This window comes from Antechinus flavipes, chromosome 4 (assembly GCF_016432865.1).
Source record: "Antechinus flavipes isolate AdamAnt ecotype Samford, QLD, Australia chromosome 4, AdamAnt_v2, whole genome shotgun sequence".
Classification (NCBI taxonomy): Eukaryota; Metazoa; Chordata; class Mammalia; order Dasyuromorphia; family Dasyuridae; genus Antechinus; species Antechinus flavipes.
Window position 1 is genome coordinate 38,480,654 of NC_067401.1, and position 14,603 is coordinate 38,495,256.

Genomic DNA, 14,603 nt, shown 5'->3' on the forward strand with positions numbered 1-14,603 from the left:
ATATATATAATAATTGTCTCCATTTCCTTACTTTGCATCCTCTTCTAAATTCCATGGAATCTGATCTGCAGCTCAATCTAGGCAATCAAACTAGGCAAAAGCTTCCCTTTCTGAGGGTACTAATGATACCTCAATGATTAAATCCAAAGACCTTTTCTCAATTCATGTACTTCCCAACAAAATTGTTGCCTCTGTTGATCACTCTCTCCTAGATACATTCTCCTTCTTTAGCTTCTACGACACTCTGGTTTTTGATGAACTTCTTAGTTTCCTTCACTCATTTTCAGTCTCTCCTGCCAGATTATTTTCCTCCAAACCAATTGTTAATCTCTCTCTCTCTCTCTTTTTCTTTCTCTCTCTCTCTCTTTGTTCAGTCCTCTTCTTCTCCCTAATCCTCAACATGTTTTCAGTTCCCAGGAGTTCAATGATTATTTCCATGCAGATGCTTCCTAGATTTAGCCAATCCCAATCTATCATGAGTTTTAATACCACATTATCTGGTTCCACATTTCCCAAATGGATGTCCTATGGAAATGGAAATTCAATATGTTCAAATGCATTCTATTTCTCAAAAAAAAAAAAAAAAACTCATTACTCCTCCCAACTTCACTTTTTCTGCTAGGGGCAACCAGAATTCTAGTCCAGATTTACAACCTCAGGTAATTCTTGACTCTCACTCAACCTTCCCTCTCATATCCAATAATGTGCCAAGTTTTGTTAATTCTACTTTAACAATATATTCCATACACACATAGACACCACTTTAATTCAATCTTTCATTTCCTCTCACCTGGACATTGCAATAACCTCAACTTGTCTCCTTGCTTATAGAATCTCCATTTCATTCTTATTCCTACTCATCTTATACATCACAGTAAAATTTACATTCTTCAAATATAAGTCTGACTATGTCACTCCCTCATTAAGGAATCTTCAGTGACTCCATTCCCTTCTTTCACTGAACCATTGATTTAGAGCTAGAAGCAATATTATAAACCATTTGAGGTTGAGAGAAGTTAGACAATTTTCCAGAATCACACAACTAGTGTGATTCAGAGGCAAGATTTGAATTCATGTCTTCTTGACATGAAGTTCAGGATGTATCCATTACTCTACCTTAGTTTTGACTATATTGGAAACCTTCACCATATCATCAGCTACCTTTGAATTCTATGACCTTTCTGCTCTAGGGTAAAATACAAACTCCTTTCTAAAAAATTATTTAAAGTTTTTCACAATCTGTTTCTAACTAATATTGTTGGAATTCTTCATGCACTTTTACATCCTTACTCATGCATTCTCTGTTAAGCTCACCTCTTTTGTTTCCAGTGCATGCTCCACATCTGTGCTTTTTGCTAAAACTATCCCTTATCTATGAAATGGTCCCCCTCCTTCCTTCATTTACTGAAGTCTCAGCTCAGGTACCACTTTCCTCATTTGCTGAAGTCCCTGATTGGTATTCCACCACCCATCTCCAACATATTGAAATTATATTTATTATAATTATTAGACTTATTTTATTATAAATAATTATTATACCTATTATTATTATAAATTACTTTTTCATATATTTTTACTTACTTGTCTATATGTTGTATCAGCCCTATAGAATGTAAGTTCCTAAAGGGCAGGAACTATCTTATTTTTGTCCTTTGGGATCAACATGTGACATGGGCATACCAATACTTAACATGGCTACCTCAAAGGTTGGTTGTGAGTTTCAAACGAGTTAATGTTCATAGAGTGCTTTGTAAATTTTAAAGATCCTTGTAATTGTTAGTTACTATCTATCTTTTCCAACTTCTTCCTTTTACTCGTGAGGAAACTGAGATCCAAAAAGCTAAAGGGATTTGTCAAGCTCTTTAAATAGCACCTTGTAAAACCTAGGTTCAAATATGGATGCTTGAACTGAAAGCCCAGTGTTCTTTTCAGTTTCATCATATTTCTATTTTACAAGTGAAAAGTGCACAGGCATAAAATATATTCTCCACCATTCCCTCATGATTCCTAAAATCAATAAAGTTCACTGCACTACAGAGATTGTTTTTAATGTTTGAAGGCTGTTAGATTATATGCCCTGAGTCTTTTCATCTTAGAATAAACACCTTGATTATCTTCAAGCAGTCTTCATATGACATAGAGATTACAAGGAATTAGCCAAAAATTCCATTCCATCTATTGGTGAAAGGATCTTCGTTCCATCATCCCCTTTCTTGCAATACTCAGAAATCATCTATATATCTAAAGCAATTGATACAGGATTTATCCCCTATACTCACACAGTGCTCTCATGATGAATATCATGGTTTGTGCTCTCTAAGAGAAGGAATCTGCTTCTGGAACTTCTAAAGAGCACTGACAATAAGGTATCTCGAGGTCTCCTTCTTCATTCTCCTCCCCTCTCCTTCAGATTCTTCCCAATGTCTCATTGATAATTCAGATTTTAGTTTTTTTCTTAGCTTCTCTGCAGAATCTTCATGTAAATTAGATTACAAGGAATTAGCCAAAAATCCTATTCTATCTATTGGTAAAAGGATCTTTGCTCCATCACTTCCTTTTTTGCAATTCCCAGAAGTCACCTATAGTATATAAAGCAATTGATACAGGATTTATCCCCTACACTCACTCAGTGCTCTCATGATGAATATCATGGTTTGTGCTCTCTAAGAGAAAGAATCTACTTCTGGAGCTTCTAAAGAGCACTGACAATAAGGCATCTTGAGGTCTCCTTTGTTCTCCTCCCTTCTTCTTCAGCTTCCCAATGTCTCATTGATAATTCAGGTTTCAGTTTTTCTCTTTGCTTCTCTGCAGAATGTTGTCAATAATCTGTGCAGTTAATTAACCCTTTGTATTATAGAGAATAAGCTGATTTGAGATCTTATCACTGAAATTGTGACTATTCCCTTCTCCTTCAGCTTCTTCCCATGTCTCATCAATAATGCAGATCCTATCTCTGAAATTTTGACTATGTGATCCTGGGCAGGTCCGTATCTCACAAAGTTGGGGGAGAAGGAGCAGAGATAAGAAGTGAAAAAAATAAATATTTTTACAGCATTTACTTATGTACTGGCTACTATGCTAAGTGCTTTTCAAATATATCATTTGATACAATTCTTCAAGGTAGATATAGTTATCTAAATATCTTTATAACTAAGGTAATATAACTTTATAATTAAGGTAAATAGAGACTAAGTGACTTGTCCAGGATCACTCAGCTTATAAGTGTCTGAGACTGTATTTGAACTCAGGTCTTTCTGACTCCAGATCCAACACTATTCACTGTACCACCTACCTGCTTAGAAATTAATACTTTCATGAGCTCCCATTGGCTCAGTTATCATCCCTAATACAGATAATTCTCAGATCTATATAACCAGTTCTTGGATCTACATTTTCAGAGCTAATCACACATTTCCAACTGCCTCCTAGACATGTCAAATGGATGTCCTGTAAGCATCTCAAATTCAGCATGACAAAAACAGAATTTTCCTCCTCATTATCTTTCTCCAAAACCATCCTCTCCTCCTAAATTACTCATTACTGACAATGATACCAACTTTATTCCCATTCCCCAGGCTTGAAATGTCAGTATCAGACTTTGACTTTTCACACTCACCCTATATATCCAATTCCTTTTCAAGTCTTATTACTTCCAATATCAGAAATCTATCACTTACGTCCCCTTCTCTCACTTCATACAACCATACCTCTGGTTAAAGTTCTCATCAGTCCTTACCTAACCTACTGTACCATTTTTCTATCTGGTCTCCATGACATCTCTCCTCATTTTCATCCAAATTCCATTCAGCTGTAAAGGTGATTTTTTTCCTAAAGCATAGATCTAAGTCATCATTGTACTCAATGACCTCCCCCAGTGGCTCCCTATTTCCTCTATTCTCAAATATAAAGTCTTTTATTTTTTGTCCCCAACTATTTTTCCAGTCTTCTTACACCTTAGTTGCTTCCAAGCACTCTACAATATAGCTACACAGGCCTACTTGCCATCCTTGAAACCATACCATTTCTATGCCTTTGGATTTGATGCCCCCCCCCACACCTTGAATCCTTCAATTCTCTCATTTCAAATTACCTTCAAGCTTCAATTCAAGTCTTATCTTTTGTAGGAAGTTTTACACAGTCCCTCTAGCTGTTAATGCTCTCCCTTTTCAGATTAGCTTCCATTTACATTAATTTCATTCCTATATTTTATATGTACCTAGTTATGTATGTGCTGTTTTCTGGTTTAGAATGTACTGTCCTCAAGAACATCCATTGTGTTTTTCCTTTCTTTATATCCTCAGTGACTTACCACAGTGTCTTGAACAAACTAAACACTTACTGAATACTTGTTGACTGACTAAGTGACCTCCTGGCAACCTCTCGATTCTCTAGGGAGCTTTCTGGGACTATAGACTTAGAGAAATTCTTGACTGACATGGGTAGAAAATTTCTTCTTGCAGGTATTCCCTATATTAATGAAATCACTGTTCTCTCTCTTTATTCTTGTACTGAAAATGTCTTCAAAAAATAGCTCTATACCAAATAAATAAACACAACATCACAAGAATGGGGCAGATTCTCTGCAATTAGTAACAGGTTGGGTTTTTTTTCCCCTAATTCCACCTCTAGGCAGGAAAATGCCACATTTATCTCCCACACCTGAAAGAACTAGTATCTCTGCCTTGTCACATGGCAAAGCGGGCTCTTTATTTTAAACACATGATTGACATCCTTCTATTGGGGTTGGGTCAGATTGCCATCCTGGAGGCAGAGGAAGGAATCAGATGACCTCTAAGGTCCCTGATAGTCCCATGACTTGTCAAAAAGAAATGCAATTGGGCCCTTGGGTTAAATTAATAGTAGCCAACTCTACTGGCCCAAGTCCACAACTACAATCCTCAGTCTTCGGAAAAATCAAACCCAAGATTGATCAGTGCTGATGGCCTTCCAGTGGATAATGCTCGTGCCTAAATCTAACTGAAGCATCATGTAAAAGGAATTGGGAAACTGGCCTGCCTGGCTACAGGAAAGGAAGGGGAGGGAGGAGGGCTGGGCTTGGCTGATGATGAATCAGGTCATCAGACCCAGAGGGTGTCTCCTTCCTATCTCCCATGTGCAATTAGTGACTGAATAAAAGGTTACAGGTGTCCAGCCATCAGTCCACCAACGGCTGCCCCACACATCACTTCCTCCTGTTGGTGAAGGAGGTGAGTTTCAAATCTTTTCTACTGGGAAGGGGGGAGAGGAGAGAATTTAAAATCCCAAGTACATTACTTTTATGCACCAAAAAAACCTATGGGGAAAATCTTAGAAAATATTATATGTCTTTATTACTCATACTAAGCAGGTGAGTGCCATGGTTGGAGTATATACAATAATAATTATAGTAAAAAATAGTAACAATAATGAGCTGTGTTACATTTATTTAATTTTTCATAGTCACCGAATGTTTTAGAAATATTTTTCCTTTGTTTGATCTACACAAGAACCCTATGAGAAAAGTAATATAATTATTATTTCTGGTTTATAAACAAGGAAATTGAAGTAGGGAAGAAACAAGATTTGCCAGGATCTTCCCTGGTTCATAAAATACATTTCCAGAGCTCAGACATGAGTCTTCTGATGTCAATCACACTGCTTTTTCCAGTACTTCTTTGGGCCTTTTTAGCTTCAAAAAATTATTTTTAATTATTTGGCTGACACAAGTACAAATACTTAGTAGAACAAGTTGAACAACTTTGTTTCCCACACAGATAAAAATTTTTAGATTAAAGCCATTTAAATGATGGTTGGACATTGGGCAAGAATGACTCAAGGGCTAGGAAGGGCCTTGTTTGATCAGCAGGTGATTTATTACAATGTCTTTGAAAGACTATCAGGTGTTTTCTGAAACAACAGCCTCAAGTCGTTTGTTTGATGCTCCCCTTGACCTGGGAGGCTTAAATCATTGATGCTAAAATTCATGTTTTTCTAGCTATATTCAAAAAGTGCCTTCTCTGTAAAACATAACTATCCCATGAAGCCAGGAGCTCTTTTGGGCAGGAAGTCTCAGTCTGGAGAGGAAAGATCTTTATTCTTCTCTTAAATCATTATCCCTGATCTTATCAGTCAAATGCAAAAGCATGTTGAGAACTTTAAAGTGTCATGTAACTATTAGCAGTTAGTCATCTTTCACTGAAGAGGTAGTATGGTACTGCAGAGGGATCATGCACAAGGCCCTGAGGCCCCAGATGACCCAGTGTGGCTTGAACCAGATTAAAATGAAACTAGGAAATATTTCACAAAAAATTGTTAAAAATAAGATAAAATATAAATGATATTTTAAAAACTAAGTCCAAATGTAGCCCACAGGGATGCTTATGTACTTTTTAATGTTCCTTGGTTCTACTTGAATTTGAAACGATTTGTGTAGGAGATGGACCTAAACCAGAAAGACCTGGGTTGGAAATCTACTTCTGCCACTGTATGACCATAGGCTCTCTGAGCCTTAATTTCCACATTTGTAAAATAGTAATAGTCCCTATCTCAGGTCAGGTAAGTGGTACAATGGATAGCATCCCAAGTCTGGGACCCTGAGTTAAAATCTGGCCTCAGACACTTTCTGACTATGTGACCCCACGCAAGTCACTTAACCCTGTTTTCTCATCTGAAAAATGAGCTAGCAAAAGAAATGTCGAACCATTGCAGTACAACTACCAAGAAAACTCCAAAGAGGTCTCAGAGTAAGACAAAACTAAAAAAAAATCAATGAACACAGAGGCTATTGGGAGAGTTAAATGAGATAAAGGATGTCATGTCTCTGGTCTCTGTGGAAAGGACTACTGAATCTAGGATTATACACCATACAAGTTGCCTCAAACATCTTAGAGCAGCTTTAATAATTTTAATAAAGCTGCTGCACTAAGACTTTTGGGACACCCTGTACGAATTTCATTCATCTATTATAATTACTCTTATCCCCAATGTCTCATACAAGAAGATGGACAGTAGGTTCAGTTGTCGTGCTTGAACATATTACTAGTGGATTAGAAACAGGAAGTGGGACACAAGGTGGGGAAGGGAGCAGGAAGATAAATAACAATTTTGGCATCTCTTAAGGAATCCAACTTGACAAATAGCTTTTATTCTTTCTCTCTCCTTTTCCTCTCTCTCTCTCAGTTTCTTTTAAACTGGTGAAGATGCCTCAGCTCCTACAAAGTGTCATTTATATCATCGAGACTTTCCAAAACTATGCAAGAGAAGAAGATGATTGTTCAACTCTAAGCTTGGGACAGCTAAGGCAGCTCCTCCTAAGGGAAATTGGAGAACTTCTAAAGGTGAGAACTATTAAAAGCTACAAAAGAAAAAAAAAATTTGCTCTTTCTTCTTGTTCTGTACCAAGTGAACACTTGGTTAAGATGACATGATTTCCTCCTAATATACTTCTCTTAAATTACCTATGCAGATAGAATCTAAAATATTTTTTATCAAATCAGTTTTTCACATGGACTTACTTTGTTGATCATATACATTTTAAAAATATATAAAAAAACCAATAATCTGCTACTCTAGACTGTCCATTATTTCTGGAAATCAGAGTACCTTTTCAGGGATCCACTAAGTGTCTTTGGTCCAAAACAATCTTTACAATTTAACATATGGTGTAAATGCTCCTATTTATCTGCATCCTATTTAGGATTGTAGATTTGGAGCTGTAAGGGAACCAAGAAGTCATATAGTTCAATCGCTTCATTTTACAAATGAAGAAACCAAATATTTGAAAGACTGCATGGCCCAAGATCACCAGAGCAAGTGGCTGATGCAGGATTGGACTAGGATCCTCTTGTTCCAAATTCTGGGTGCTTTCTACATTGTCATTCAATGTCAAATGTCAATTGGAAGCAAAAGATTCTAAATACTTGGAGAAATCCCGGCTATTTTCAAGTGCTTATGTTCACCTGAAAGTTGTGCCAGACATATTAATAAATAATTTTTCTTGCTTTTTCCCCCTACAGCCATTTGATAGTCTTACTACAGAAAGCAGCTTAAATGTTCTGGACAGAGAGGACAATGAGACTATCAGCTTCAATGAATTTATCCTTCTGATCTTTGACTTGTTGAATGTATGTTACCAGGATATACAGTCTTTCTTAAATCTGGAATTTAAAGCAAAATCTGACACAGAGGAGGAATTGTCAGGGGGCATGGAAACATGTGAGACCAATGAAGATTACCAAGAAGAAGCAGAGCTAAATCAGTATAAACAGAGACTGACAGATAGTGAATCTCCATCTCTAGTCAACCCCATAGAAAATGTACCAGATACTCTAAGCAAGGAGGACTCTCAGGATGGCCTTGAGGATCCCAGATTACTGGAAAGAGAAATTGAACATGACCACACTAAAAATAAGTCCCAAAGTGAAGGAGATCATCAGAGCCAAGAAAGAGGCCAAGTCCAAGGAGGAGGAGGTGATGGAATTTCACCTGAAGAAAAAGAGCTACCAAAGGAATTTGTGAAGAGAACCTCTTCTCAAAAGGATGAGAAGATTGTAAGTGAGGGACATGAGGTACCCAGACAGCAAGATGATACAAACCCAGGGGATCAGCCATCAGAGCAGGAAGGGGAGCAAAATGTGGAGATTCTCAGTGGACAAAAGGCCCAGACAACATCTGAGAGTCAGGAGGGGACCATCATAAAGGAGACTGAGGAACACACTGAGACACAAAAACCATCATCCCAAGAGAATCATGAGAAAGAATCAGAAACAGCTGGCCTACCCACAGAAAAGGCTGAGGAAAAATTATCTGACACCAAGAGATTATCAGAATTCAGTGATGATGATAGAACTACAGATATCCAAGAACCACTAGTGCAAGAAAGAGAATATGAAACTCAAGACATAGTAGCTAAAGGTAATGACAGTAGAGTCCCAGAGATAGAAGTACTTATAGATGAAGGGAAAGGGAAGAGAAAACTGAAAAACTTAGAAACAGTAGGGCAAAAAGAAAATGAGAAAGGCAATCAATTGGAAATATTCACAGAACAGGAGTCTGATGGAAAAGAAAAGCAACTTGAGGGACTAGCAGAAGGGGACATTAGAAAAGACTCTGAAACCCCAGATTCAAAAGCAAATAATCAAAACCACCCCGAATGCAAAGGACCAGCAGCCTCAGAGGAGGAAGTCACAGTTTCTAAAATAAGTGAACAAGAATTCTCAGGAGACAATAGGAGTGCCTCTGTGGCAGAGAAGACACCAGAAACAAAAGACAGAGTGCAAGGATCAGGACCACAAGATGACCAGTCTGGAGGAGAAAATGAGAAAATCACTCAGACTCTGGATGAATCAATTGAGCAATATGATGGAAACAAGGTAGAGAGTCAGAATGATGGGACAATTTCTGAAATATGCAATAATCCAGAAGAAGATGAGAGTGGCTCGGAGTTAAAGGACCTGCCTGCACAAAGGAACTGCCAAAGTCAAGTGGATGCCCAGGAACTGCCTGATCAAGAAGATGGCAAGAATACTCAGGAATCTCCAGTACTAAGTGACAAAAGTAGAACCCCAGAAACAGAAGTACCAATAGCTAGAGAAGATGAGAACAACACAGAAGAACAGCTGGCTGAAGAAAAAGAGAAGAAATCATCAGTGCCTAAAACACCAGCCATGATTGAGGAGTCTGTGAGTCATCCAGCATCTCAGGAATCCATGAAACAAAAGGTAATAGAGATCACAGATCCCAAAGGTGATGATTATGAGCAGCTTTCCACAGTACAACAATCAGAGAAAGAATACTTTCAGAAAGATCCAGAGGCTCATGATGCAGACACAGAAGAAAAAGGGGAAGAGTCTGAAAGCCAGAAAGTTCCATTAGAAGATCAGGACCTAGAAATGCAAGATCTCACCATGGATTCAAGTTCTGATACCCTGAAACCAATGGCAAAGGAAGAGCAGAGCCCCCAGAGACAAGCAGGAGAAGTGAGTGAACAACATGTGATGAATAAAGAGGAGGATTCTTTACCAGGGCTCTCAGAGCAGATAGACAGGAAATCCAGAGACACAGAGCTTTGTTTGTCCTCAGGAGATGAGCTAGATTCCAAAGTAGTAGATGAAAATTTACAGAAGATATCTGCCCAACCTGATCTCCCAGCCCCAGAAGAGGACTTAAGTCAAATTGATATATCTCAGGCCTGTGGTTCTAAGTTAAGGGTTGAGAGAGAATCTCAGAGGAGTAAGACCTCTAAGTTCCCAGTCCTCCTCAATCCACTCTGTGACTACAAACAAGAGCCGAGGCATCAAGTCGGGGATCCTGAGCCTGAGGAAGAATATGTCAACCAGCAAGAGATCCTAGTATATCAGTCACAGGAAGATGACCAGATTCAGCAAGAAGAGCAACAAGAGATAGATGGCAGCTCTCAAAAATGCTGATTATTATTGGAGAGAAGTAGTCAATGTGACCTTTGCTTATCAAAAACTCACCCACCACTCATTCCCAGAACACACAAACACTTCATCATCACCCCTATCATCACTATCATCATCATCATCATCATCACCATTATCATTATCACCTTTTAAGTCCCCATTCTGAATTTTTACAAAACCAAACACTAATCATTTAGCATTGGAAGTTATCACCAAAAACACAACTTGCAACCAATTAGTTACGTTTTTTTTTTTAATCTAGAATATGACATAGAGTAAGCCATAATGGACTCTGGTCATTTGGGCATCTTCTCTGGAGATTCTTTTCCACTAAAAATTTTGAAGTTCTCCCCTAGAACTTTTCCTTTTTCTTCTTACATCAGATAACAGTTTCTTCAAATCATAGATTTTCAAGTTATTTAATCATAGAGTTTTTAATGATGACAGTGGGGAAAGTTGTCTCTGAACTATTATTTTACAACTAAAGTATGCTATTCATTCATGAACATAGATAAGTTGTTCTAATAGAGTTTCCAAATTCATTCTAAAATTTCATAACTCAGTGGAAATGACTCTGATTTTGGAGTCAGATAATTTGTTTCAAGCTCTACTCAGTGACTAACTGACCTTAGTCAAGCTATTTAGCTTTTCTAGACTTTAGTTTCCTCCCAGATATTAGTGCTAAGTAAAATATTTCATTATTCTCCATCACCAACTTAACTGTTTAATGACATTACTCTTGGCTTTGGGAGACAGGTATGACAAGTCACCTGAGTAACCTACTTTATAGGCATTGGCAAAAAAAAAATTAAGGATGTGAGAGAAGTGAAAAAGTATTTCATGCATGCCCAGTTCTTACTGTAATCATACATAAAACAGTGCTCCTGTTTCCTGTTTCTTTTTGTCCAAACCTGTAAGTTGCCAGTGAGGAAATTTCTTCTACCAATAATGCAACTTAAAACATTGTCCGGATTAAACAATTTGCCTAAGATCATACAGTCAGTCAGTCTATGTGAGTCTTGAAATTGGTCTCCTTGACTTGAAGGTCAGCTTATTCTGCATTATGCCACAGTCTCTCTACTGATCTTTTAGTACTGGTCTTTCTTGTTCAGAATACTGCATGAAAATTGAAAATAAAGTCTATTGATGATCAATTCCTTTTTTTAGTTGATTTTCTCTTCAGTTCCTACCTTGCAAGCATCAAGAGAAAAACAATCATTCATGGTTACTAAGAATTATAGATGATTACATTTAAGGATGATGAGCTTTGTCTGAGCTATCTGTCATGATTTAGGGAGAGGTCCTCAGAACCCTTTTCTCTGACCTGATACTTCAATCCAGATTTAAAAAAATAAGGAAAAAATTTATGCATGATTATATATTGGCATAAATTCAATCATCATCAGAAAAGCTGGCAAATCTATTCCTCCATATTTTGAAAAAACATCCTTTTGTCAAAATAACAAGATTTATATAAGTATCACAGGCAGAAAAGCCCTAGGAATACAAAGAAAGGGGAAAGCTTAGGATCTAATATTGAAAACATATCCCAAGATTTCAAATGTTGTTGACAGAAAATTATGGTTTTATTGCTATAAATAGAAGGAAGAAGGCATGCATATTGGGAGAAGTTGAGCCAGCTTTCTTCATAATGCTATGTTCTACTCTAGGCATGCTAGGTTGCCTGGGTCTCTAATTAGTCACATCAGTAATGTATATTCTTATACATTGGAGATTACACTAAGTCCATGATTTTATTGCCTTCATCAACTCCTATTTAACTTACAGTGCTAGAGAATTACTTAAAACTCTAAGAGATCAAGTAACTGGCCATTGGGCATCAAGTGGGTTTAAGAGGCAGAATTTGAATTCAGGTCTTCCTGAGTTCACATCCAACTCCATAATGATGATTAGTGCTTAGGGATCCTAAAATCACCCTCACAAAGGCATCATGAAGAAATTGAGATTAAACTAAATTTTTTATATCCCTAGCTTGGTGCTTTACACACAGTAGATGCTTAATAAATACTTGTTTAATTAAAAAATAAAATAAAATCACCCTCACAGACTTTTCTGTAATGGTTAGGACCTTACTAGATAACTATATCACTCTTAAGGATACATTATTGTATCTTAACTCTAGAAAGTAACCTTTGAATTCTCTAAAAATTAAACCAGTTAAATGTAACACATATTATGGAGGAGTTTGGATTTGTTGCCCAGTTTTAAAAAATAGTAGTTTCAAATATTTTAATTATAATGTTAAATGTAGTCATATATGATTTCTTCACTCTGAGTAAGTCTTCATAGTAAAAGTTAAGTGACATCCTCATTCACATACTAGTAAATGTCAGGAATAGGAACCAGAAGATGGGGGCCTAGTCCCAGGCTGCCATTTTCCAATTATATGATTTTGATCAAATCTCTGTTACTGTTGAGATGATTTGGGGCATATGGGCTGTTCAGGAGAACCAGCACTTGTAGCTTGAGGTCTTGCTGAACCCTGCTCAGTGCTGCTTATCCATCTTAATGTCCACCTCTCACCCAGAACTCACCTGTGCCTCCAAGAAGCTATAGCATGCACAACAGCCACACCCCAGTAAAACTATCTCCGCAGATAGATTAAACCAAGTTAAGGGTAACTGATAGGTCTCAAATCTGTCAGTGAGTTAGGGGATATCTTCCCCCAGCATGAGAAATCATCTTCCTACGGAATGGGTGGATGATAACAATTTGTTCCAATGGCCATAAAGGTGGCTAAAAGAGATACTGTGGAACACTTAGAGCTTGGCAAGACACCAATGATTACATTCCAGGCCATGGCCAGTCATCTTGACTTTTGTCTTGCCTTTGAACTTTGACAATTCTGGAAGAGAGAGTGAAGCTAATGACTGTGCAAATCTGCCTCACTTGAATCCAATTCCCGAAACCTGATGATGTCATTGAGATCTTAGCAAACAAAAACAACTTTCAAGGTTCCCATCCTCCCAGGCTCACAGCCTATACTCTCCTAAATTATTGCAATAGAAATAGAAAATTCTGTATGACTTTTCTTCACAGTTGACTCTTCCAAAATTTCCAGTCTCTTTACACTTTATTCTTCACATTCTACGCTCCAACAACACTGAGCTTCTTAATGTTTCTAAAACACATTTTCCATCTCCTATTTCAGTGGCTTTTCATCAACTGTTCCCAGTACTTGCCCTCCAGACTTCTACCTCCTCGCCTCTCTTCTTTTTTTTTAAATGTAAATATTATTTTCTTTTTTTCCAATTACATATAAAGATAATTATCAGCATTAATTTTTATAAGATTTTGGATTTCAAATCTTTCTCTTTCCCTTCCTACATACCCTCCCCAAGATGACAAGCAAGGTGATAGAGATTATACATGTGCAATCATGTTAAACAAATTTCTGCATTTGTCATGTTGTGAAAGAAGAAACAGAACAAAAGAGAGAGAAAAACACAGGACAAAAAAAAGCAAAAATAGCATCAGTTCTTTGTCTGGTGGTAGATAGCATTTTCCATCATGACTATGACCTGTATTCAAAACTCAACTCAAATCCTACCTTCTGAAAAAGAACTTTATTATCTTCCCATCTCCCAACTGTTAGTGTCATCCCTGTGAGATTAACTTTTAGTTACACTGTACTTATCTTGCACATACAAATTTTTGTTGAGGTGGAAGGTCATGTCTTCTCCATTAGAATGCAAGCTTTTCAAAGGCAGAAGTTCTTTTAGCTTGGGGAGGGTGCTTGCCTTTCTTTGTATCTTATCACAAAGACTAGATGAGAGCAAACGTTTAATAAGTGCTTTGTTGATTTATTGACTGAATGAAGGACTTTATCTCCCCCCCAAAAAACCTGTTTTGTGTCTATAACCAAAAAAATTAGGTTAGATAAATTATTTCTAAGAGTCCTTATAGTTCTAAAGTTCCATAGTGTCTTATGTATGTTTTTGTGTGTTTATGTATGTTTGTATGTGTATTTATATATGCATGTATGTAAATATTTATTTAAAAGTACTTAGAGAAATGAGCTAAGGGATATGAGGTTGTTTAGTTTAAAGAAGAAAAAATTAATAAGTTAATTAATCTAAAGATTACACTTAAATTTCTATAGATGGGAGGGATTTAGGTAGAATATAAATTCCATTTCTATCAGCAGAGTATATATAATTAAGCAGTAGATCAGGGAAG

At 37.1% G+C, this 14,603-nt stretch overlaps 1 protein-coding gene across 1 annotated transcript; it reads left to right on the forward strand.

Annotated features, from left to right (window-relative positions):
• Positions 1–7,178: 7,178 nt before the first annotated feature.
• Positions 7,179–11,557, forward strand: TCHHL1 (trichohyalin like 1). The gene is made up of 2 exons (XM_051996521.1): positions 7,179–7,316; positions 7,995–11,557. Exons 1-2 carry the CDS (start codon positions 7,179–7,181, stop codon positions 10,404–10,406), a joined length of 2,550 nt encoding a protein of 849 aa, XP_051852481.1. The 3' UTR covers positions 10,407–11,557.
• Positions 11,558–14,603: the final 3,046 nt, after the last annotated feature.